Source organism: Salmo salar, chromosome 16 (genome assembly GCF_965601325.2).
Source record: "Salmo salar chromosome 16, fSalSal1, whole genome shotgun sequence".
NCBI lineage: Eukaryota > Metazoa > Chordata > Actinopteri > Salmoniformes > Salmonidae > Salmo > Salmo salar.
In genome coordinates this window covers 32957423-32984282 of record NC_138306.1, presented here as the reverse complement: position 1 = coordinate 32984282, position 26860 = coordinate 32957423, and the positions used below count along the sequence as shown (strand labels likewise).

At 40.9% G+C, this 26860-nt stretch overlaps 1 protein-coding gene across 2 annotated transcripts in view; it reads right to left on the bottom strand.

Annotated features, from left to right (window-relative positions):
* The window catches only part of LOC106573727 (guanine nucleotide-binding protein G(o) subunit alpha), a 160240-nt gene extending 157753 nt beyond the window's left edge, over positions 1 to 2487 (bottom strand). For both annotated transcript variants that reach the window (XM_014149043.3, XM_014149044.3), the window contains exons 1-2: positions 2032 to 2487; positions 1790 to 1832 (exon numbers count right to left, since the gene is read on the bottom strand). In XM_014149043.3, coding sequence (XP_014004518.1) covers positions 1790 to 1832; positions 2032 to 2149 — 161 coding nt within the window. In that variant the 5' untranslated portion in view covers positions 2150 to 2487. The remainder of the gene's footprint in view (positions 1 to 1789; positions 1833 to 2031) is intronic.
* Between the last annotated feature and the right edge of the window lie 24373 nt (positions 2488 to 26860).

The window sequence follows — 26860 nt, the reverse complement described above, 5'->3', positions numbered from 1 at the left end:
AGCATTTTAATTTGTAATTACCGACTGCATTTACCACTAGTTATGAGTTATTACAACTAACTATAACACTGTAATGAGGACCAGTCATCATAACATTCATCTGAATTCTTAATTAGTTGAATATCTGAAATGGCATGATTGATTGATTAATTGATTGATTAAAGGCAAGAAAGGGTGTTGGCTATAAGGCAGGCAAATTAAAATTGCAGTGTGAAGTTCCCACCCATTTATTCGCTCAGATAGCCTACATAAATGTGTTTGAAAAAAATGTAATTTAATCTTTAACATTCATCAATTACAGTAAGCTCCAAAAGTATTGGTTGTGTTTCAGATTATTTTGTGCCCAATAGAAACTAATGGTCAATAATGTATTGTGTCATTTTGGAGTCACTTTTATTGTAAAGAAGAATAGAATATGTTTCCCAAGACATGCTAACCTCTCACCATTACAATAACAGGCAAGGTTAGCATTTTATATCATACCCCCAAGACATGCTAACCTCTCACCATTACAATAACAGGGGAGGTTAGCATTTTATATCATACCCCCAAGACATGCTAACCTCTCACCATTACAATAACAGGCAAGGTTAGCATTATATATCATACCCCCAAGACATGCTAACCTCTCACCATTACAATAACAGGCAAGGTTAGCATTTTTTGGAGGGGGTATGATATTGCGTCTGTAACTTTCTTACTCATCATTATTTAAGATTCATTCAGGACTATCTGTAATCATGGTAGCATCCACATTAATGCAGAGGTGTTTATAAACATTTTATATTCTTATTTACAATAAAAGTGACTCAAAAATTACACAATACATTATTTACCATGAATTTTTATTGGACAGAAAAGAATCTGAAACTAGCTTGATGTAATCACTGCCTGCTAGGAATACTTCAATACACATATAAGTGAATTTAACCCAATACTATGTACAAAAAGTGCTGACATTTATAAACGGTTCACGATATGGTAAAAAAAATCTACAATTAAATCTAACAGTCTCCATTTTAACCTCATAGGCATTGTATCATGTCAAATCCAAAGTCCTGGAGTACAGGGTCAAAACAACAAAAAATGTGTCACTGTCCCAATACTTTTGGAGCTCACTGTAGCCTGTATCACTTGGGTTGACTTCACAAAATCAACTAATTTGCCATTGACAGCAACAAACGTTAAAACCAGCAGATATCTCCCACAAAAGCTCTCCAGTCGTAATATACCCCAGTTACATTTATAGCCTATAACATTAATATTTCTCTAAATTGTGAAGCCGTTTGCTTGCCCGCCACGAGATCATACATTGAAGAGACAGGAGACATATCTGGGAGAAACAACATGCCGAATTGAGAGAGGTGTATTCTCGGAACTGGTCATTGTACGGTTTATTAATTTACAGACTGACACAAGCTGTCAGTGAAAGCTAACGTGCATTAGCTGTATTGGCAAAACAGATTCTGATTTCAGCACCATTTTTTGTGAACAGCTCATCGATATTTTCCCTTAACCCGCAACGCTGTCGGTTTCAGTCAATAAGCTCTTCTCACCAGAAAAGGTAAAACATATTTGGAAATGTCACGGACCAAATAAACCTTTCTCAAGCTACTAATAAAAGCCTACTCTAGCCCCGTGTGTGTGTGTGTGTGTGTGTGTGTGTGTGTGTGTGTGTGTGTGTGTGTGTGTGTGTGTGTGTGTGTGTGTGTGTGTGTGTGTGTTTAGCCTTTCATGAGTATACATCACACACATTCAATGCAAATAATTATTAGACCGTGGCACTTACTTCATCTGTTTCACGATGGTACTTTTTCCTGACTCCCCAGCCCCTGAAGGGATGAAAAGAGACAAGGGGGTATAAAGTAACGTTACATCAATGTTGAAATGTTCATTTATATTAATAGTCTGATAAGCGTCTGGCTATGTAACCAGAATGCAGGTGTGTGATTTGGACACTTCAGACTACGGACAAGCAACCAGGAAGCCGATCGACAGGGGCCGGCCACCCCTCCTTCCGAATAATCTTACCGAGCAGGAGTAGTTTTACGTCTTTCGCGGCTGTGACTCCATCTTCTTTGAGGTTTTTCTCGATAGCCTTGCTCCTGTCCAAAGCCGCTCTCTCCTCGGCGCTCAGTGTACATCCCATGGCTACACAACCTCTGATCTTCTTGATATCCAAAGTAACGGTTGGCGAGGACCGAAATATACGAGCAATTATTTCCCCCCTATTGCTTCCTTATCCGTCTCTAGGCTGACTCGCTCTCGTTCTCCCTCTCTCGCTCGCGCTCTGCCGATGACTGGTTAAAGCATGAAAAAATTCGCCACGACAACGTTTGACACTTGTTTGAAAAAAAGGACTTGTCTTCGTATCTTGCGCTCACACGGTCTCTTTGTCAGTGTCGTTGTGCTTGGTCCTCGGGTGGGGAAACTCTACAGGGCGGCGGCAACAGCTACGAGCGCTCGCATCGTTTAGCTTGCCACTCACAATGAACCGAGGAGGGAGAGTGCGTTTGGATCCGCACTACACTCTTGCTGACGTCAGGACCAAAGCGAGCATGCTCGAGCAACCATCCGGTGGCAGAGTACCGTTATACTGCCTGTTTGACAGTCTCAAGTCAAAATAATTGTATTTATTTTACAGGGGTTTCGTTTTCGGATGGGGATTTCTGTAACAGAGCAGGTAGATTTCCAGTTGTCAGATTTCCTCTGATAGCCTATGCAAAAGCCGCAAGCCAGGTTGTCTGTTAGACGTTGGGTTAGGTGTGATCTTATTAAATCATAACTGGGTTGCAATTAACTTATTATGCAAATAGCACACAGTTTATCTAATTATTGGTCAATCACCATCATAAGTCCATCATCATCATCATAAAAACATCATTAGGCCTATCCTCTTTGATATACATTTTTAACTGATTATTTTCAGGAAAAATAGCTAACTTCCTGCATTTCAACACATGTGATTGGGCACGTAGAAAAATGTGCTGTTTTATAATGCTATTTTACACATTTTGTCATGAGTCAGAGAAGATTTTGCCATTTTAAAGCTAATTTGCTGCAATTCTACACATTTTGCCATGGGGATGAGAGAATAGTTTGTTGTTTTAAAGCTAATTTCCTGCTACTCAACACATTTTGCTTTGAGGCTGAGAGAAAAGGTTCCAGTTTTAAATCTCACTTTTAAAAGTGCATATTCTGTTAACTCTTTCACAAATAATGTTGTTGACTCATCCTATACTCCCGAGTGGCACAGCAGTCTAAGGCACTGCATCTCAGTGCAAGAGGTGTCACTACAGTGCCTGGTTTGAATCCACGCTGAATCACATCCAGCCGTGATTGGGAGTCCCATAGGGCGGCGCACAATTGGCTCAGCGTTGTCCGGGTTTGGCCGGGGGAGGCAGTCATTGTAAATAAGAATTTGTTATTTTGTTTTTAACTGACTTGCCTAGTTAAATAAAGGAAAAAATATATATACTGGTATTTGTGGCCAAAGCATGAAGTGGAGAAAAAATAACCTTAAAAAATGCTTGCTATTTCCTCATAGAGGATGATGTCATCCTCAGCTGGCTAATGAGCGGTCTACTCGCATTAATATTTTCAATGACCGGTATACACCCACACCATTCCATTGTTGGGGTACACCCACACCATTCGCCCGGCTCAAACCATCACTCTTCCAGTCAGATGCAGAGAAAATCGTCCACGACTTCATCTTCTCCCGGATCAATTATGGTAACGCTCTGTTCGGGGCCTTCCAGCCAAGTCACTTCAGAGGCTACAACTTCTCCAGAATAGTGCTGCCAAGAGTCCTGACCAGGACCAATACGTCAGCCCACATCTCCACATCCTTGCTGAACTCTCCTCCTAGTAATTAAAGCCTTGAATGGATTGAGTCCCACCTACATCAGTGACCTCATGTCTTGCTTTAAGTCCCCAAGACACGTTTACGTACTATGGGGAACCGAACATTCTGCTCCATTGCCCCTCGCCCTTGGAATGTTCTCCCTGACCATCTGAGAGCTGCTTCATCAATTGGGAAACATTTAAAACGGCCTTAAAACACATTTCTACAGACTGTCTTTCTTATAGTCCTTATCTGGAAACTCCTTTTAGCACCTAGCCTACTATTGCTATTTCCTGCCTTGATAGTAAATGTATCATGTTTTTATTGTATTTTGTATTTTATGATCATTTTTTATGTAGAGCTTTGAGATAACACAGTAATGAAAGGCGCAATATGAATTAAATGTATTATTATTTATTATTATTCCAACACAGAAATGCTGCTTTTTATATACTTAATAAACTTTTTCTTTTTTTTATGAAAACACTGGATAGTTACTTTAAAGGTCGGCAAAAAAGCAAAAATAACATCTTTAACTGTATAACTCATGTTCCATTATACCGGGTCATTTAATGCTTAAAGAATGGATGAATAAAAGATTTGGCTACAGAAGTGCCATTTCCTACCGATCTCTACAGCTTCCGTCCCAAACAAAAACCCAGTGAAATGAAGTCAACATATACCAGAGGAGTTACTGGCTAGCTACAAGTGGCTACTTTAGCTAATGAACTAGCTACGTAATTTCCACTGCATTTCAGCCCTGCCACAAAAGGACCAGCTGACATCATGTCAGTGATTCTCTCGTTAACACAGGTGTGAGTGTTGACGAGGACAAGGCTGGAGATCAAATCAAATTTATTTATATAGCCCTTCGTACATCAGCTGATATCTCAAAGTGCTGTACAGAAACCCAGCCTAAAACCCCAAACAGCAAGCAATGCATGTGAAAGAAGCACGGTGGCTAGGAAAAACTCCCTAGGAAAAACTCCCTAGAAAGGCCAAAAACCTAGGAAGAAACCTAGAGAGGAACCAGGCTATGAGGGGTGGCCAGTCCTCTTCTGGCTGTGCAGGGTGGATATTATAACAGAACATGGTCAAGATGTTAAAATGTTCATAAATGACCAGCATGGTCAAATAATAATAATCATAGTAGTTGTCGAGGGTGCAACAAGCACGTCCGGTGAACAGGTCAGGGTTCCATAGCCGCAGGCAGAACAGTTGAAACTGGAGCAGCAGCACGGCCAGGTGGACTGGGGACAGCAAGGAGTCATCATACCAGGTAGTCCTGAGGCATGGTCCTAGGGCTCAGGTCCTCCGAGAGAAAGACAGAAAGAGAGAAAGAGAGAATTAGAGAGAGCATATTTAAATTCACACAGGACACCGGATAAGACAAGATAAATACTCCAGATGTAACAGACTGACCCTAGCCCCCCGACACATAAACTACTGCAGCATAAATACTGGAGGCTGAGATCACTCTGTCATGCTGATTGAGTGCAAATAACAGACTGGAAGCTTCAAAAGGAGGGTAGTGCTTGGAATCATTGTTCTTGCTCTGTCAATCATGGTTACCTGCAAGGAAACAGGTGCCGTCATCATTGCTTTGCACAAAAAGGGCTTCACAGACAAGGATATTGCTGCCAGTAAGATTGCACCAAAATCATCCATTTATCGGATAATCAAGAACTTCAAGGAGAGCAGTTCAATTGTTGTGAAGAAGGCTTCAGGTCGCCCAAGAAAGTCCAGCAAGCATCAGGACCGTCTCCTAAAGTTGATTCAGCTGCGGGATTGGGGCATCACCAGTACAGAGCTTGCTCAGGAATGGCAGCAGGCAGGTGTGAGTGCATCTGCACGCACAGTGAGGCGAAGACTTTTGGAGGATGGCCTGGTGTCAAGAAGGGCAGCAAAGAAGCCACTTCTCTCCAGGAAAAACATCAGTGACAGACTGATATTCTGCAAAAGGTACAGGGATTGGACTGCTGAGGACTGGGGTAAAGTCATTTTCTCTGATGAATCCCCTTTCCGATTGTTTGGGGCATCCGGAAAAAAGCTTGTCCGGAGAAGACAAGGTGAGCGCTACCATCAGTCCTGTGTCATGCCAACAGTGAAGCATCCTGAGACCATTCATGTGTGGGGTTGCTTCTCAGCCAAGTGTGTGCGCTCACTCACAATTCTGCCTAAGAACACAGCCATGAATAAAGAATGGTACCAACACATCCTCCGAGAGCAACTTCTCCCAACCATCCAGGAACAGTTTGGTGACGAACAATGCCTTTTCCAGCATGATGGAGCACCTTGCCATAAGGCAAAAGTGATAACTAAGTGGCTCAGGGAACAAAACATCGATATTTTGGGTACATGGCCAGGAAACTCCCCAGACCTTAATCCCATCAAGAACTTGTGGTCAATTCTCAAGAGGCAGGTGGACAAACAAAAACCCACAAATTCTGACAAACTCCAAGCATTGATTATGCAAGAATGGGCTACCGTCAGTCAGGATGTGGCCCAGAAGTTAATTGACAGCATGCCAGGGCGGATTGCAGAGGTCTTGAAAAAGAAGGGTCAACACTGCAAATATTGACTCTTTGCATCAACTTCATGTAATTGTCAATAAAAGCCTTTGACACTTATGAAATGCTTGTAATTATACTTCAGTATTCCATAGTAACATCTGACAAAAATATCTAAAGACACTGAAGCAGCAAACTTTGTGAAAATTAATATTTGTGTCATTCTCAAAACTTTTGGCCACGACTGTAGTCAATCAATCAATCAAATGTCTTTCTAAAGCCCTTTTTACATCAGCAGATGTCACATAGTGCTATACAGAAACCCAGCCTAAAACTACAAACAGCAAGCAATGCAGTAGAAGTAGTACAGTAGAAGCATAGTGGCTAGGAAAAACTCCCCAGAAAAGCAGGGACCTAGAAAGAAACCTAGAGTGGAACCAGGCTCTGAGGGGTGGCCAGTCCTCTTCTGGCTGTCTTGGGTGGAGATTATAACAGTACATGACCATTAAAGCCTTAAAGCCAGATTTGACCAGCAGGGTTAAATAATAATCACAGTGGTTGTAGACGGTCAACAGGCCAGTACATCATGAGTAAATGTCACTTGGCTTTTCATAGCAGAGGTTGAAACAGCAGGTCTGGGACAAGGTAGCACGTCCGGTGAACAGGTCAGGCTTCCATAGTTGCAGTCGGTTCATTCCTTGATTTATTTGTTGTGACAATTAAGTCATTTTACAAGACCATTGAATGTATGTCACATGATAGCCATTATTCAATACAGTGGCATGAAATTCATTATTTAGGGCTGTCACCCAGTGCACATGAAGCCAGTTGGCCTGCTGTGCAGTGTGCCATAACCAGCCTCTTCAAAGGCTGTATGTGCAGGGCAGCTCCTTGCAGACCGCCCATAGTGCTCCTTACAGCACACAAAGTCATCTGAATGACTGAAAATAACTTACTATAGTGGCCTCCTATATTACTCTAGTTTAGTCCCCTCCTTTATCCTCAAGTCTCTGAAGGACACCTGTGCTCCAAATTGATGCATCAACATGTTCACTACATACTACAATTTGCTAGTCCTCATATGGCAAATTTAGCCATAGATTTCTGGTCTATGTTCTCCAGTGTGACATTGAGTGTTCCTTTCAAGATAATAGAGAGAACTGAAACAACACATAAGTGGCTGTGGGATGATTGTGGATGTCCGCCCACACACCATTACATAGAAGTCAGCCAGCGCTTGTCTTCTGTCAGCCTATGCAGATTACAATGCATTCAATCATATCAGTGCATCCGTTTAACAATGACATACGCACAAGCATTCTTAATTATAAACATGTCAGGTTCTCTTTTATGCTCTCTCTTTCTGAAACAGATGTTTCCTTTTCCATTAGCTTATTTTCATGTAATTTCATTTAATCCCCTTCGATCATTCAGGGATTTCAGCTGCTATTTCATGGTGATCTCAACATTTGTCCGACCTATAACCTGCTCTGCAGTCCTGTGGAACACATTAGCAGGTGATAGGTCCATGGGAGATGCAATAAAGCTGATGTAATGATGGCTTTGTCTATTGTATGGCTTTCTTTATACACTATTACTGAAGTTACCATTAACAACCTCAATATTTCTATGGAACACCATTCATTTTTTTGTGTGGATATTGCAGATAATATGTTGATGACAGCGTCTTCCTTAAATCAATTACTAGATGCTATTAAGATTACTGTCAGAAAAAATGAAAATGAGCAATCATTCTAAGATATGATTTTATAATGAACTGTGAAATGTGATGGATATGGGGTTCTAAGGTCGGAGAATAGATGATGATGAGTAGATTAGTGAAGGGGTATGATCACTAAAAAAATCATGTTGGCTGTGAGTGAATGCCAGTAATCTTCCTCTATAAATTATAAACAACAATTAGCAAGAGTAAGAGTTCTTGTGAAAAATCCCCCTCTCAAAAATCACTTATCTAAGTAACAAGCTGTGATAATATATTTGCTTCTGTTGTATAATGAATACATATGATAAGATGCAAGGTTCCCAGGAACCGTGCAAGAGGCAGCCATGAGGGAGCTAAACAACACTGGATGAAACTGATTCAGTCCATTAGATGAAAATGATTCTTTATTCTAATATGATATGCCTTTTCATAAGTAATCAATTATCATCATTATATTAAATGTTTTGTGATAAAAAAAGATTATTCCCTAGGGGTGAAGGTCTTTGTGTGTTTGAATGTGTGAGTGTGTGTGTGTGTGTGTTATGGAAGGATATTTGTGAGGGGTGCGTAACCGGTGGCAGGGAAGTCAGACGCAGGAGAGCAGAACTTGATAATAGCCAGAGCAGTTCAATAACAAAACCAACGGCATAAAAATAACAAGAATTGGGTACAAAAACCCGTCGCGCACCAATCAACACGTGCACTTACAATGAACAATTCCACACAAAGACATGGGGGGAACAGAGGGTTAAATACACAACAAGTGATTGAGGGAATTGAAACCAGGTGTGAGGAAAAACAAGACAAAACATATGGAAAATGAAAAGTGGATCGATGATGGCTAGAAGACCGGCGACGCCGAGCACCGAGCACCGCCCGAACAAGGAGAGGACCCGACTTCGGCCGAAGTCGTGACATTATTGGTCAACAGTCAGAACATGTCAAGTTCATGTGTCATCATCGTCACCACAAATTGTAGCCTTTTCGTAATATCAGGTCCTCAATAAAGATCTATACAAAATAATTCACTCTAAGGAGTTCATCACGTACTGTTCTCAGCAGCAGCCAAATCCAAAATAATGATACCCTAACAGTTACTCATTTGACTAATTCACTGGGAAAGTGCCAGAGGTCAGATTTTATCACAGATATCTCCATCTCTATATTCAAACTTCATGGAAATGCTCACTCACGACAGTTGACTTTTTCAACATCCAGTCTTGACCTACTTGTTCAATGTCTGGAAATGAAATAAGGACAGAGGATTGTAACTTCAGCAGCAGAGTCTGAAGGAGCTCTGTGATAGATCTCTGAGACATGATGAGCAACATTCAGCCCTTGCCAGATGAGCAGTGTCCCTGAGAGTGGGGTGGCCATGGAGTGGCAATCTCTCAGTCCCTGCCGTAACAGGCAGTATAATTCTCTCCAGACCGCTGAGGCTTCTCCCAGGGGAGCTTTTTAATGAATTGTCAGAAAGCTCCAGTCTGAACATTCATAATTCTGGTCCTTTCTTAAATTCTCCAGCCTCCTCTGTAAACCTCTCTCCTCGAACCTCATTCTGTAGCCCAATGGACAATTAAAAGCAGCCTGAATATACGGCTGGGCTGGCCCCCTTCAGAATGAACATGATAAATCATTGTCATCTAGTGCAGTGATATAACATTTAAGCTGTGCAACTGATCTGGCTGAAGTGAGTTAGTGGTATAATCAAATCAAATCAAATTGTATTAGTCACATGCGCCGAATACAACAAGCGTAGACCTTACAGTGAAATGCTTACTTACAGGCCCCTAAGCAACAATACAGTTTAAAAAATATGAATAAGAATAAGAAAAGAAAGTAACAAGAGCAGCAGTAAAATAACAATAGTGAGACTATTGTTGGTACTGGGACAGAGTCAATGTGCCGGGGCACCGGTTTGTCGAGGTAATTGAGGTAATACTTAGAGTACACAAGCAGTTCAGGTCCCTTACATACAGTGGGAGGGATGACAAGAAAAAATTTAAATAACGGGGAAGAGAGAATGACAGTAGAGGACAGGAAGCGAGGCATAGATATTGTAACACTGGCTGATGTGAAAGGATTGAATTCACACTCGTCTGCTGCATTCTCAAGAGGGCAAAGCAATATTAACAGCTTTTCTTACCTTCACAAGTCACAGCTGCGGCGAGGAAGGTGGAGAGAGAGAAAAGGAGAACTCTGAGCAGCTACAGAGAGAATCGAGCTGTACAGAAGGGTAACTTCATTACCATATCTAGACAGACAGAAAGAGAGGTGTAAGAAATCAAGAGACAAATATAGAATGACAGTTAGCAGTCATTGAGTTGCTTTTCAGAGCATCTGATGAAATTTGTATTTAAGTAGGCAAGTCAGTTAAGAACAAATTCTTATTTACAATGACAGCTTACCCCAGCCAAACCTGGACGACACTATTGTACACCCCCCTATGGGACTCCCAATCACAGCTGGATGTGATACAACCTGGAATTGAACCAGGGTCTGTAGTGACACCTCTTGCACTGAGATGCAGTGCCTTAAACCACTGCGCCACTCAGGAGCCCCAAGTTAATTTATTAAGTTATCAAATGTCAAATTTATTAGCCCTCCTTACAAAGCATCAAACCACATAATGGAACTGTGACCTAGAATTCAGTGTCTGAGTCCTTTTCCCAGAAAAACACAGAACTACAGGGCATCTCTGCACTTCAGCACGACCAAACTCATTTAATTTAGCTTCCTAAAAATATGCTTACATTCTCAATGAGTATTAATAACTAAGCCCTGTATTTTGCAATATTTCAAAAATAATTAAATAAAATGTCTCAAAGGAATGCAAAGCACTGAACTGATTTGACAGCACAATTTTAAATAGCAAACTAATCCATCCACCACAGCTTCACATGGGCATGCTGCTTGTGAGTGGATGGTTGAATGTGAAAAGGGGGAGATGTGGGAGAGGGGGCGAAAATCTGATATCAACTTTGGGGGGGACAATTACATGAAATTTTCTCAAGAGCAATTCCTGAGGGGGACACCAAAAGTAGTGCTGTAACACATAGCCTACATTGTAATATGGTAAATGTATATTGAGGAACCAAAGAAATAAGGTGTTTGCCGTACTCCTAACTACCGGTACCCAAAACTACACAACTACTCACAACAGCAATACCATTGCCTTTAACAAATCTTAGTTCAGTCACCAGTTTAAGTTGAGAGTGGGGGTATCCATGGCATTTTCCAATTATGTTCCTATTTTACAAGTAAAAAAAATGGAGAACCTTTTATAATGTTGCCAAACAAAGACTCAACAAACTTACCTGAGACTCCCATGTCTCTGCCAGTCTGTCCCTGCATATCTGTCCCCAACTCTGCTGTCTGTGTGCCATCTGTTGCCTGCTCTGCCTATTAACATCATTGTGAAACATTTCCATTAGAATTTCATTTCTTTCTTATGAACATTTTATCAACTAGTCTTTGAGATATTAGGCTACTAGGGTTCTTACTTTGCGTTTTTGTGTACTGAAAAATACTCTGATGTCCGTCTTTTATTTTTCTGCAATTTTTCTACCTGGCTGGCTGGCTACACACAGTGTGTAGGTTATTTACAGTAGGAGATGGGCTTCTATCATCTTATCTTTTATCATTCTATTTGGGCTTCGATCTAAAAGGTAGCTAGCAAATGTGAAATGGATTAAAATGACAAGAGTTGACAGCTGTATGAGTTCACCATTTACACAACATATGCTGCAACCTTTTGTAATTTTAATAGTTTGTTTCATATTGGCTGGCTTCCAACAATAGCTGAATTTGCAAAGCTAGCGAGCACCAATTCAGTTTCAGTGGTGTTTGCTATAATCTTTGCTACCCGGGTTAAATAAAATAAATAAATAAAAGTTCCCTTGCGACAATTTAGCTTTTGCAACGAGACCATTAAATATATTTAAGACAATGGTAGAAGAGAGTGTAGTTCTGTTCAGTTTGGACTTCAGTTTATCGCTAACCTTATCACAGGGATTTTGAAGCACTAACTTACATCATCTGCATGCTGATCTCGGAATAAATTGACGATAGCAAAGATTCCATCTTTGACGAGGCCACATAAATGGAATAGGTTAATAGTTAATATTTGCGCGCTATCTCTGCATATTCAGCTAGTGTGTGTGCGCGATTGACTGGATTAACCTCACGTCAGTTACGTTCATTGAGTGCCTTTCAGACAGTGGCTACAACCCCTCTGTTACCTTGCCAGTGGATCAAACCATTGTGAGGAAAAGGGTGGGGGGGTCGCAATCTTTTGAAACTTAAAAACGCGCTATTAAGTGTCTATAATCAGAACAATTGCTTTCATTGCGTATTATTAATATTATTTAAATTACATAGTTATGTTTCAGTGATATATTGGGGGGGACAAATCATATTTTTCCCAGGATGGGGGGGTCGTGTCCCCCCCGTCCCCCCCGGGATTTCCGCCCCTGGGGGGAGGGACAGAAAAAGTTACTTTACTTTTATGTTAATGTATTACAGATATTTTCAACATAAATTATAACCATGGGATAATTCAATGTCACTTTCAACATTTGCTAAATGAAATGCAGTGTTATAGTGGAAATCATATTGGGTTCTGTTGATGTAACAAGACAGGTTCTAGATAGGGCAGGGTCAAAGCAGGGTACACAGTGTCATGACTGTCCTGTGAGGATCCAAATTGGTCAGATCAGGTTTGCAATGAATGACTTCAACCAGACCCCCTCTCACCCGCGGCTGGTGGGGTCAACAATTCACACCCTGCTGTAAATCAAACGGAGAAGATTCAGGTCTCCCTCTCCAAATTCACCAAAGGAACGTATCTTTGAGACTTTCCCTGCTGAAACGCTAACACATTTAAAAGCAACTACTGGAACAGTATTTCTAACATAGGAAGTGGGGAATGGTTAGCAGTGATCCATAGAACCCTAATGTCATTTCATTAGTTATTTTGGGATGTCATTAAAAATGTTACAAAGGAAATACTGTAATTTGGAAAGTATACCCACTGCATGTACAAAGTTTCCATCCGATGCGTTGTGCATGAAATATGATAAATTATGAAAGTGTTTTTGTTAAGAGACGGGCATGATTTTAGGAGCCATAAGAGATAATTGTTTTACATAAACTTTGCACAGTGACAAGTCAGTGAGGCCTGACGGAACCACCCTTTTGAACAAACTGTATAAAATGATAGGTTAAGAATTAGCATACTGACATGCCACCAGAGGTCTCTTCACAGTCCCCAAGTCCAGAACAGACTATGGGAGGCGCACAGTACTACATAGAGCCATGACTACATGGAAGGTAACTGATGCAAGCAGTAGAATCAGATTTAAAAAGCAGGTAAAATGAAACCTTATGGAACAGTGGGGACTGTGAAGTAAGACAAACATAGGCACAGACACATGTATACAGACACATGATAACATACTATACACTATGCACTATACACACATGTACACATGGATTTTGCATTGGAGATATGTGGTAGTGGAGTATGGGTCTGAGGGCACAGACTTGTGTGTTGTGAATTCTGTAATGAATGTATTGTAATGTTTTTAAAATTGTATAATTTTGCCAGACCCCAGGAAGAGTGCATTGGCAGCAACTAATGGGGATACATAATAAATACAAATATCAGACCAGAGAGACGTAGAGCAGCCGCTTTACATTTAAAGTGGTTTGAACTCTGAATCTCAACACGAGGTAGAGACGATAAACTCACCTCCCGGACAATCACTGGTACGGCTGATTAATTAATTTAGCCCTAATCTATGGATTTCACATGACTGGGCAGGGGTGCAGCCACGGCTGGGCCTGGGAGGGCATAACCACTTGGCAGCCAGTTCCACCCACTGGGGAGCCAGGCCCAGCCAATCAGAATGATCCCACAGGTGAAGAAACTGGATGTGGAGGTCCTGGGCTGGCGTGGTTACACGTGGTCTGCAGTTGTGAGGCCGGTTGGACGTACTGACAAATTCTGTAAAACAAAGTTGGAGGCAGCTTATGACAGAGAAATGAACATTCAATTCTCTGGCAACAGCTGTGGTGGACTTTCCTGCAGTCAGCATTCCAAGTGCATGCTCCCTCAAAACTTGCGACATCTGTGGCATTGTGTTGTGTGTCAAAACTGCACATTTTATTGTCCCAGCACAAGGTGCACCTGTGTAATGATCATGCTGTTTAATCAGCTTCTTGATATGCCACACCTGTCAGGTGGATGGATTATATTGGCAACGGAGAAATGCTCAGTAATAGGAATGTAAGCAAATTTGTGCACAACATTTGAGAGAAATAATATTTTTGTGCGAATGGAAAATTTAGGGGATTTTTTATTTCAGGTCATGAAACATGGAACCAACACTTTACATGTTGCATTTATATTTTTGTTCAGTATAGTTCTGGGGCCTGGCCAGGTTGCAACATAGTTGAATTACACAGAAATAGTATTGAGTACAGTACACAAATCTGAAAGATGTCTCTCATATAAAAGATGTATATACAGGTGATCAAACTTCCATTTAATGGTATTGTGGCAACAATATTGGATTTTGGACACCATAATGGATTTGGAGCAAAGGGGGCTAGTGGGAGGAGCTATAAGAGGATGGGCTCATTGTAATGGCTGGAATGGAATATTTGGAACGGAACCATATGTTTGATGTGTGTGATACCATTCCATTAATACCATTCCAGACATTACAACGAGCCCATCCTCATATAGCTCCTCCCACCAGCCGCCTCTGATTTGGAGTCAAATCTTAGGAGCGCCCACTAACGTAATTGCAAGAGGCTGAACATATACAATCTACGGAGGAACCTTTGACTGAAAAGCAATGACAGTTTTCACTGCCTCAGCCCAATTGTTCTCCTCAAACAAATGTGAAACTATATGTATTTTTGTCAGTAATTACCATACAGCACTGAATTACAATAAATTGGACTTGGAATGTTGTCTATTAATCAGCTACCAAAAAGTAAAGCTTACATTCATTATAAATATTCCTGGATGATATTTCTGCCTATTGTATCTATGTGTTTACAGTTCTATATTTCCAAGATGCATTACAATATCCTAATGATGTTTGTTTGTGTATGTAGGGCAGACAACTAACTTCTTGTATTCCACATTTTAGCCATATCAGAGCGTATGATATTGGCCCACTCCCCCTCTAGCCAGGCATTATTCTGCGTTTAGGGACTGTCTCAATGTCTATAAATTGACCCACTATGCAGTAAAAACAAATCACAACCATCCATTTGATAAATGGGAGACATTAGAGATGTGAAACAACATGGATGTGTATTGTTCTAACTCTGGTAGGAGCATCTCCAAAATGAAAGCACTTTTTGAAGACTGGCCACTAAGCCTATCCTGTTAAATATAAATACAAAATAAAAACAAGAAAAAAATCTATCTTTATGTTACATAATCCTCTGCCAGTTTGCATGATGAAAATGTAATCAAATCACATATCCTATGCTATTAATGTCAAGATATAGTTAGCTATGTTTTTCTATTTTACTACTGAAAAGGGGTTATAATACATAGAGATATGTACACTAAATGTATATTTTGTTATAATAGACCTGGTTACATTTATTACAGCATCAGAGGACTCAATCTTCCACAGGTAATTGCACCCTCACAGAACCCTCACAGAACCCAGAACCCTCACAGAACCACAACGTGACTAAGTCATCTTCCATTTACAAGTTGTACGCTTCTCTCCCTGACATTATAGGAAAAATACTTATATTAATAGAGGAGTGGATAATAAAATCCTAAACAGTCACCAGAATACACTACATAACACACCACATAATCCACCAAACCCTGTAAAAACATGGACATCAAATCCCTCACAATCCATTGAAACAGACCATGTACCTACAAGACCATGCTGTATGAAAGAGTTAAGGGAAAGTGAGGAGGAGGGGCGGATGTGTGTTGGGTAATCCGCATTTAGGCATGTCTCAATGAGAACATACACTACCATTCAAAAATTTGGGAGAAACGCAAATGTTTTGTCCATTAAAATAACATAACATTTATCAGAAATACAGTGTAGACATTGTTAATGTTCTAAATGACTATTGTAGCTGGAAAAGGCAGATTTTTTATGGAAGGCGTACAGAGGCCCATTATCAGCAACCATCACTCCTGTGTTCCAATGGCACGTTGTGTTAGCTAATCCAAGTTTATCATTTTAAGAGGCTAATTGATCATTAGAAATCCCTTTTGCAATTATGTTAGCACAGCTGAAAACTGTTGTCCTGATTAAAGAAGCAATAAAACTGTCCTTCTTTAGAATAGTTGAGTATCTGGAGCATCAGCATTTGTGGGTTCGATTACAGGCTCAAAATGGCCAGAAACAAAGGACTTTCTTCTTAAACTTGTCAGTCTATTCTTGTTCTGAGAAATGAAGGCTATTCCATGTGAGAAATTGCCTAGAAAATGAAGATCTTGTACAACGGTGAATACTACTCCCTTCACAGAACAGCACAAACTGGCTCTAACCAGAATAGAAAGAGGAGTGGGAGGCCCCAGGGCACAACTGAGCAAGAGGACAAGTACATTAGAGTGTCTAGTTTGAGAAACAGATGCCTCACAAGTCCTCAACTGGCAGCTTCATTAAATAGTACCCGCAAAACACCAGTCTCAACGTCAACAGTGAAGAGGCGACTCTGGGATGCTGGCCTTCTAGGCAGAGTTGCAAAGAAAAAGCCATATCTCACACTGGCCAATAAAAAGAAAAGATTAAGATGGGCAAAAGAACAGACACTGGACAGAGGATCTCTGCCTAGAAGGCCAGCATCCCGGAGTCGCCTCTATTGTACATACACCTCATAACTAACAGCATAGACAAATCGGTCACTGAGGTCATAACTACATTGGGCCAGTAACCGAAAGGTTGCTCGATCAAATCCCCGAGCTGACAAGGTAAAAATCTGTCGTTCTGCCCCTGAGGAAGGCAGTTAACACATTGTTCTCCAGGCGCCGAAAACGTGGATGTCGATTATGGCAGCCCCCCGTACCTCTCTGATTCAGAGGGGTTGGGTTAAATGACGAAGACACATTTAATTTGAATGCATTCAGTTATACAACTGACTAGGTATCCCCCTTTCCCTTACATTCAACTTAAATCTCATTGACCCATAAACATTTGTCTCTCATGGGTTAATCCTTTATTATTCTAAATCGCCACCTTTAGCTAACACCATTGTTAACTATTATTAAACTACAAACACCTAGACAAATACAACTCACCAGCAGAAAGTTCAAAGGTTCAGGGGAATATTATTGATAAAGTAGATATAGGACCAACCACCATATATGGATCTCAGGCTGCAGAGTGCTTTTTAAAGGCACATGCAGCCCCTGGAAATGGAGACTCATGATGTTTGAGAGGGTTTCATAACAACTACAATGAAAATGTTGACCTTTGAATGGACACCATTGACTGGACTGGACCTACAGAAAAGATACAATCAGAATCCTATCTTGTCTATAAAATGCAACTTCACAAAAAATACAACATTATAAGTCACAGTACCAATCATACTTCCTTTCCAGGAAAATGTAGTGAGTGTATGATTGTGTTTTTACTCTACAACAGGCAGTCTGTAATGATGATATGATGTACTGTTTTATGAAACATTTTTATTTGTTTATTTTGTGATGTGTCTTAATGTGTCTGGACCCCAGGAAGAGTAGCTGCTGCCTTGGCAACAGCTAATGGGGATCCATAATAAATACAAAATCTGGTCCCAATTAAAGTAACTGTCCAGTGTTTCCATATTTCTATGAAATATGACCTATAATTAATTACAATATGAGTGAAATAATTTTCCTTAAAAAAAAGGTAATTAAGTCTGTTAAAAAGCATATGTTGGAATGGTGTGAGCGTACACAAACAACAGAATTGTGTGGGCTTATTCCAGTCATTAAAAATATTAATGAGAGTAGACCACTGACCAGTTAATCCTCCTCAGGAGGACGACATGATCCTCTATCAGGAAATAGAAAGCATTTTTTTAACGGTCTGCCTGAAGTGTTTTTTCTCCAATGTATGCTTTAGCCACAAATACGAGTATAGGATGAGTTAAAAACATTATTTGGCTATGAGTTAACAGAATATAAACTTTTAAAAGTTACTTTAACAATATATCATGCATCACTATGAGTTTACATGGTAATTACATATGAAGGTACAGTGAAAGCCCAACATAACAATATTTCCCTGCATTGCCATTGTACCTTTATAAATAGTTTTAGCGACACTTGATGTAATTGGAAAGACCAGCAATCTGGTTGCTATCAAAATGTTGGATATTTACTAGAAATAATTTTCAATTTAGACCACAATGTGTCCAGTGTCATATTGTGTCCAGCATCTCTTGTTCTGCACCCTCCAACGGTGTGCTCTGCAGCTCCTAGCTATAAATAAAAGAGAGGTTCTCTGTTGTAGTCTGTGCTTCTGCTTCTAAGTGATCTCGGAGGACACCATGCTGTGTTTCCAGCCTCCCGTATTTGGGAAGAGTCTGTAGGGACGGGGGCGGCCCTGACGTGAGGGGTTCCAGGAGGGGGGAGCTATTTGAGCAGCTCTGTGGAGCATGAGTAAAGGAAAGGCACTTTGGGGCCCTCACTCTTAAAAGCACTGTCTCTGAATAATGTAGAGAGCTGGGAGGAAGAGAGAAGGAGAATATAGAATGGCCTCTTCCAGCTTTCTTCTGAATTAAACACACTGAAATGACATTCAACTACAGTGGGGGAGAAATCAGGGACGGAACAAAGTGGATGAGTGAAGGAGAGACCGAAAGAAAGAGGGAAAAATATTAGATACTGTACATTCATTTAGTGTGTACAAATATGAACATGCAAACAGTCACGTAATGCAATAACCACCATCGTAAACAAGACACAAAACACATTTATGTAAATGTTGGTTTGCTGTAGAGCTTTCATATTGTCAACGTATTGTCTTAGAATATAATTATAAAACTATAATTTTCTTCATCAGTAGGACACTGTAGGTGTGTAACACAAAAGCTGGTCGTTTCAATGTATAAAATCCACAGGAAACCTCTCAGACCAATGTCTGGATAAAAGGGTTTAAATCAAATTAAAAAGCCACATACATCAAATGCCAGCTCCATAAAGATAATAATGGAGGAAAGTAAGGTACGATTTCACTAAATAAAGAAGGGAAAAGTATAGTCGGAAGAACACAGGAGCAGAAGCAATCCTCTTAACAGACTCTGTTTCAATTTCTGCTGGCTCCAATATCTTCCCACCCTACAACAATACTGTACCTGTGGGACCAGTATCTCTCTCAACCCCTCTGGTCCTTGGCATTCTGCAGAGTAACAGCCTGGTGAGGGTCCAGATTCAATTGCAAAAGCTAACAGTCAGCAGCTGGACCTTAGTCTACTGTATCTTATTGGAGTGTCAGGGCAGGAGACGATCCTATCAATCAATCAAGGGCCAGTCCAATACTGCTTATCCTACCCATGAGGACCCCATCTGACTCTGCTGTCTAGCTCAGGCTTCGTCTGACTCGAGCTCCAAATAGGATCTATGCTGGCTTGATGAGCGCAATGCAATTGGCCATCGACTGGATGGCTGTTAGGTCTATGAGGCTTGGTTCCAGGGACATTGATTCCTGAATGGTGTGACTCATGAATCACTCTGGAGGAGTTTGACATTTTCACAAAGTTGACTCTTCGCCTCTTCCAGGTTGATGAAGGAGACCCTCTCCCCTCTATTGCTCGCTCTCCCTGCCCCCCTCCCCAATATTTATCTTTCTCCCTGCCCCCCCTCCCCTCTATTGCTCTCTCTCTCCCTGCCCCCTCTCCCCTCTATTGCGCTCTCTCCCTGCCCCCTCCCCTCTATTGCTCTCTCTCCCTGCCCCCCTCCCCAATATTTATCTTTCTCCCTGCCCCCCCTCCCCTCTATTGCTCTCTCTCTCCCTGCCCCCTCTCCCCTCTATTGCGCTCTCTCCCTGCCCCCTCCCCTCTATTGCTCTCTCTCCCTGCCCCCCTCCCCAATATTTATCTTTCTCCCTGCCCCCCCTCCCCTCTATTGCTCTCTCTCTCCCTGCCCCCTCTCCCCTCTATTGCTCTCTCTCCCTGCCCCCTCCCCTTTAATGCTCTCTCTCCCTGCCCCCTCCCCAATATTTATCTTTCTCCCTGCCCCCCCTCCCCTCTATTGCTCTCTCTCCCTGCCCCCCTCCCCAATATTTATCTTTCTCCCTGCCCCCCCTCCCCTCTATTGCTCTCTCTCTCCCTGCCCCCTCTCCCCTCTATTGCTCTCTCTCCCTGCCCCCTCCCCTTTAATGCTCTCTCTCCCTGCCCCCTCCCCAATATTTATCTTACTCCCTGCCACCCCTCCCCTCGATTGCTCTCTCTCCCTGCCCCCTCTCTTGGTCGCTCTCCCTGCCACCCTCCCCTCTATTTCCCTATCTCCCTGCCCCCTCCCCTCTATTGCTCTCTCTCCCTGCCCCCCTTCCCTCTATTGGTTTCTCTCCCTGCCCCCCTTGCCTCTATTTCCCTCTCGCCCTGCCCCCCTACTCTCTATTGCTCTCAATTCAATTCAAGGGGCTTTATTGGCATGGGAAACATATGTTTACATTGCCAAAGCAAGTGAAGTAGATAACATACAAAAGTAAAATAAACAATAAAAATGAACAGTAAACATTACACTCACAGAAGTTCCAAAATAATAAAGACATTTCAAATGTCATATTATGTATATATACACAGTTTTGTAACAATGTGCAAATGGTTAAAGTACAAAAGGGAAAATAAATAAACATGAATATGGGTTGTATTTACAATGGTGTTTGTTCTTCAGTGGTTGTCCTTTTCTTGTGGCAACAGGTCACAAATCTTGCTGCTGTGATGGCACACTGGTATTTCACCCAGTAGATATGGGAGTTTATCAAAATCGTGTTTCTTTGCGAAGTCTTTGTGGATCTGTATAATCTGAGGGAAATATGTGTCTCTAATATGGTCATACATCTCTCCCTGCCCCCTCCCCTTTATTTCTCTCTCTCCATGCCACCTCTCCCCTCTATTGCCCTCTCTCCCTGCCCCCTCCCCTCTATTACTCTCTCTCCCTGGTCAGGTATTCTGCCACTGTGTACTCTCTGTTTAGGGCCAAATAGCATTCTAGTTTGCTCAGTTTTTTTGTTAATTCTTTCGTATGTGTCAAGTAATTATCTTTTGGTTTTCTCATGATTTGGTTGGGTGTAATTGCGTTGCTGTCCTGGGGCTTTGTGGGGTCTGTTTGTGCTTGTGAACAGAGCCCCAGGACCAGCTTGCTTAGGGGACACTTCTCCAGGTTCATCTCTAGGTGAAGGCTTTGTTATGGAAGGTTTGGGAATCGCTTCCTTTTAGGCAGTGGTGGAAAAAGTACCCAATAGTAATACTTGAGTAAAAGCATAGATACCTTAACACTACTTGAGTAAAAGTCTAAAAGTATTTGGTTTTAAATATACTTAAGTATCAAAATTAAAAGTATAAATAATTTCAAATTCCTTATATTAAGCAAACCAGATGGCACCATTTTCTTGTTTTTTAATTTACGGATAGCCAGGGGCTAACTCCAACACTCATATATAATTTACAAACAAAGCATGTGTTTAGAGAGTCTGCCAGATCAGAGGCAGCCAGGATGGCCAGGGATAATTGCGTGAATTGGACCATTTTCCTGTCCTGCTAAGCATTCAAAATGTAACGAGTACTTTTGGGTGTCAGGGAAAATGTATGGAGTTAAAAGTACATTATTTTCTTTTGGAATGTAGTGAAGTAAAAGTAAACGTTGTCAAACATATAAATAGTAAAGTACTGATACCCCAAAAAAACAACTTATGTAGTACTTATGTAGTACTTAAGTACTTTACACCACTGCTTTTAGGTGGTTGTAGAATTTAACGGCTCTTTTCTGGATTTTGATAATTAGCGGGTATTGGCCTAATTATGCTCTGCATGCATTATTTGGTGTTTTACGTTGTACGCAGAGGATATTTTTGCTGAATTCTGTATGCAGTCTCAATTTGGTGTTTGTCCCATTTTGTTAATTCTTGGTTGGGAAGCGGACCCCGGACCTCACAACCATAAAGGGCAATGGCTTCTATAACTGATTCAAGTGTTTTTAGCCAGATCCTAATTGGTATGTCGAATTTTATGTTCCTTTTGATGGCATAGAAGGCCCTTCTTCCCTTGTCTTTCAGATCGTTCACAGCTTTGTGGAAGATACCTGTGGCGCTGATGTTTAGGCCGAGGTATGTATCGTTTTTTGTGTGCTCTACGGCAACGGTATCTAGATGGAATGTGTATTTGTGGTCCTGGCAACTGGACCTTTTTTGGAACACCATTATATTTGTCTTACTGAGATTTACTGTCAGGTTCCAGGTCTGATAGAATCTGTGCAGAATATCTATGTGCTGCTGTAGGCCCTCCTTGGTTGGGGACAGAAGCACCAGGTCATCAGAAAACAGTAGATGTTTGACTTCAGATTCTAGTAGGGTGAGGCCGGGTGCTGCAGACTGTTCTAGTGCCCTCACCAATTTCGCTGATATATATGTTGAAGAGGGTGGGGCTTAAGCTGCATCCCTGTCTCACCCCACGGCCCTGTGGAAAGAAATGTTTGTGTTCTTTTGTCAATTTTAACCGCGCACTTGTTGTTAGAGTACATGGATTTTATAATGTCATATGTTTTTCCCCCTCACCACTCTCCATCAATTTGTATAGCAGACCCTCATGCCAAATTGAGTCAAAAGCTTTTTTGAAATCAACAAAGCATGAGAAGATACTCTCTCTCCCTGCCCCTCCCCTCTATTGCTCGCGCTCCTTGCCACCACACTCCTTGTTTTTTATCTTCTTCATTACTCCCCACAGGGTTCCTATTTCCCTTCATCTTTGAATATTTGTCCTCTCTTACTTTTCTGTATCTCTCTCCATGCCACTATTCTCTATTTATACTTCTGAAAAAAGAAAAACACTAACATTTGCAACTGATTTACTGTTGGTGAAAATACACTTTCAATACAGATACAAGTAAAACCACTGTCTGAATAAGACATGTCATCTTCTAATGGATGATCTGCTAATTGAGATTTGCACGACCGTAATGCTATATAAATGGTGATGCAGTACACTGGGTAGTGCTGCTGGGGGACAACATGTTTATGCCAGGCTTTTAACTAGATCAAGACCCAGAGGCTGCACTGGCAACCACAGACTGTTTTAGGTCCTTCATCATCTTATTTTAGTCATTCCAGGGCCTTTCTGATGATTGACAAACCCAGGATTGCATAACCCATGTTAAGTAACTGCCTGCCACAGATTTAGAAAACTTCACAGAAAGATGGATTTCACTGGATTCAATTAGGTGGAAAAGATATGTCTGATATAACAGTGTAATAAGCCTTAAGAAGCATGACAGCTGTAAAGCCAAACTGTACAGAGTAAACAGGATTTGGCTTTGCAAGTCAGCTTATACATCCTCTAATACCCACGCTAGAATTGACCATGGTGTGACCTTCAACCTTCCCCTGGTATAAAGAAGTACTTACTTTGTGTGTTTAGGGAGGAAGAAGATAAGAGAAATCCAAACAAATCCTCCGACTGAGAAAAAAAAACAGGTCAAACTCTCAGTCATTTCGTAAGTTCAACATTCTGCCATTCTCACTGTTAAACATCGCACAGTGTTCAACAAGGGTAAAACTAACCTGTCTCACGACGATCTAGTTTAGGAAGGATGAAACTTTGTTTACATTCAGAAATAGTGTTTATTTATTTCGCGGGATGCATCGTCATACTGTTTTTCTTTTCTTCTAGGGGTTAATCAAGTATATTATTGTTGTTTATTATTTTTTCTAATAATATATTATTTTTTTACCTTCACTGATGTATTCTATTGTTCTGTCAACACCCACTGGGCACATACTGGTTGAATCAACAATGTTTCCACGTAACTTCAATGACATGTTTGGGAAGTAATCAGTTGTAATCAGTCTGTAATCTGATTACAAAAAACGGTAACTACAATCAATTACTTTACCAGCTAAAATATTCTAATCAGATTACTTTTGAAAAACTATGATTACTTATTGGATTACTTTTGAATTCAGAAAGGATCTTCACCTTTCTGTTTTCTCAATGACATTCAAGTCAGCATTGAAAAAAGGCGAAAGTTTACGTTTGTTCCAGCTGAGCGAGTCTGACCAAAAGTCAGAGACCATTATGATGACACACTAATTGCGTTTGATGGATAATTTTTGTCTTCATCTAATGCCTCTTAAGGGGAAAGTAATCTAAAAGTAACGGAAAATAATCTGATTACGTTACTGAGTTTTGGTAATCCAAAAGTTGCGTTACTGATTCCAATTTTCAACAGGTAACTGTAACTGGTTACATTTAGAAAGTAACATACCCAAACCTAAATAGGCCCTTCAGTCTAGCATGCCCATGACATCATGAGAATGAACATCAATGCAATGCATTTTTGATTCTGCTTAGGTATTTCAGCCGGATCTCTCTCAGGCACATGGGGAGTCAAATGCATCTAAATGCAAATACAAGTGATTTGGGGAAAAAACACAAAGTGTTGCTTTGTAGTTGCTCCCAGCATGTAAATGTATTTTTTTTTATATCAATAAATGATCAGGATAAGTATCTAAACTATTTCCTTGTTTTCAGAAAGCAAAAGATAAATGTTGCTTTGAGATATTAGACAGACTGTATCTTTGACAGGTTACTTACATTATGTAGCAGTGCTGTATGTTTCTCTACCATCCATTTCCTCTAAATCCCTTCTCTACAGAATGGCCTGCCAGACAGGAACCTAATCAAATCCTATCTCTATACCGGAGTATGTTGTAACTCCTTAGGCAACTCGCGTACTCTGACAATAGTACAGTATAAGAGCATGCGTTGCATCACCTAACTCTCCCTTAAGAAACGATTTATTAACCCCAAAGGAGGCGCTTGACTTAAAGTCTGTCTGAAGGTCTCTTGTACGTGTTCAGCATACTGTAACACTGACCACATCTTTCAGTTATGCAAAGTTCTGTTTCTAATTGCTATAAAACACATCTACTTTTGACCTCTAGGACTAGTGCAGCTCAATTCATCTCCATTTGACCCAGAGCACAGTGCACTCTGGAAATGTAATATACCAGCGCTGCTCAAGTTTCATCCTCCCAGGGCAGAGAGGGCATCTTTGGCCTGCATGAAGACTCTGATCCTGGCTAGCTGTTGGAGACATCCTGTTGGTCCACCTGGAAGTCATTGTGAAGATCACATTCAAATGTAAGAGGATATCAGACACCTTGTTACTGCAGTACTGACCTTTTCTATAAAGTATGCACTGTCTATGAACTGGCCATCTGTAGTAAATGTGCTTTTGGAATCCATAAACATCAAAGCACTAGATGGCGCCACAATACAAAAAAAGACAAAAAATGAAACTTCCATTATTTTAAAGTTGTAGGGCAGAACAAAGTGAAATATTGCTGTTGTGCCATGGAAAAAGTGTTGGGTGAATGATTATTGAAGGGCTCTGTTGTCCCTGTTTAAATGGAGGCTTTGTATGAGATAAGAGCTTAAGCCACTTTCTATAAAAATGTATTTCACAGATTATTGAAAGAAAAATAGGTCTGTAAGGCCACCTTAAAATGAAACATTGATGTATGATCCAAATAATCTATCAAATACTGGCAGTTTTCTCTGTTGGATGAAAAAGTCTATCCATACTCATTACAATTCCCTTCACCATTGAACTCAGATGGCTAGTTTCAGAGGAAGCTACTGAACTCTTAGTTAAAAAGGTTCTGGATTTAACTGGAAAGGGTTATATAAGCCAGTTGAGAACAAGTTCTCATTTACAACTGCGACCTGGCCAAGATAAAGCAAAGCAGTGCGACACAAACAACAACACAGAGTTACACATGGAATAAACAAGAGTACAGTCAATAACACAATAGAAGAAAAAAAGAAAATCTATATACAGTGTGTGAAAATGGCGTGAGGAGGTAAGGCAATAAATAGGCCATAGTAGCGAAGTTATTACAATTTAGCAAATTAACACTAGAGTGATAGATGAGCAGATGGTGATGTGCAAGTAGAAATACTGGTGTGCAAAAGAGATGAAAGGTAAATAAAAACACTAGGGGATGAGGTAGGTAGATTGGGTGGGCTATTTACAGATGAGCTATGTACAGCTGCAGCGATCGGTTAGCTGCTCAGATAGCTTATGTTTAAAGTTAATGAGGGAAATATAAGTCTCCATATTGCTTGCTTCATATATGGAACCCATAAAGGTCATATACACTGTGTGAACACCTTACTAATATTGAGTTGCAACCCCTTTTGCCCTCAGAACAGCCTCAATTCATCGGAGCTTGGACTCCACAAGGTGTCGAAAGCATTTCAAACGGGATGCTGGCCCATGTTGACTCCAATGCTTCCCACAGTTGTGTAAAGTTGGCTGGATGTCCTTTGGGTGGTGGACCATTGTTGATACACACTGGAAACTGTTGAGCGTGAAAAACCCAGCAGCAATGCAGTTCTTGACACACTCAAACTGGTGCGCTTGACACCTACTACTATACCCCGTTTTGTCGTGCCCATTCACCCTCTGAATGACACACATACACAATCCATGTCTCAATTGTCTCATGGCTTAAACATCCTTCTTTAACCTGTCTCCTCCCCTTCATCTACACCGTTTTGAAGTGGATTAAA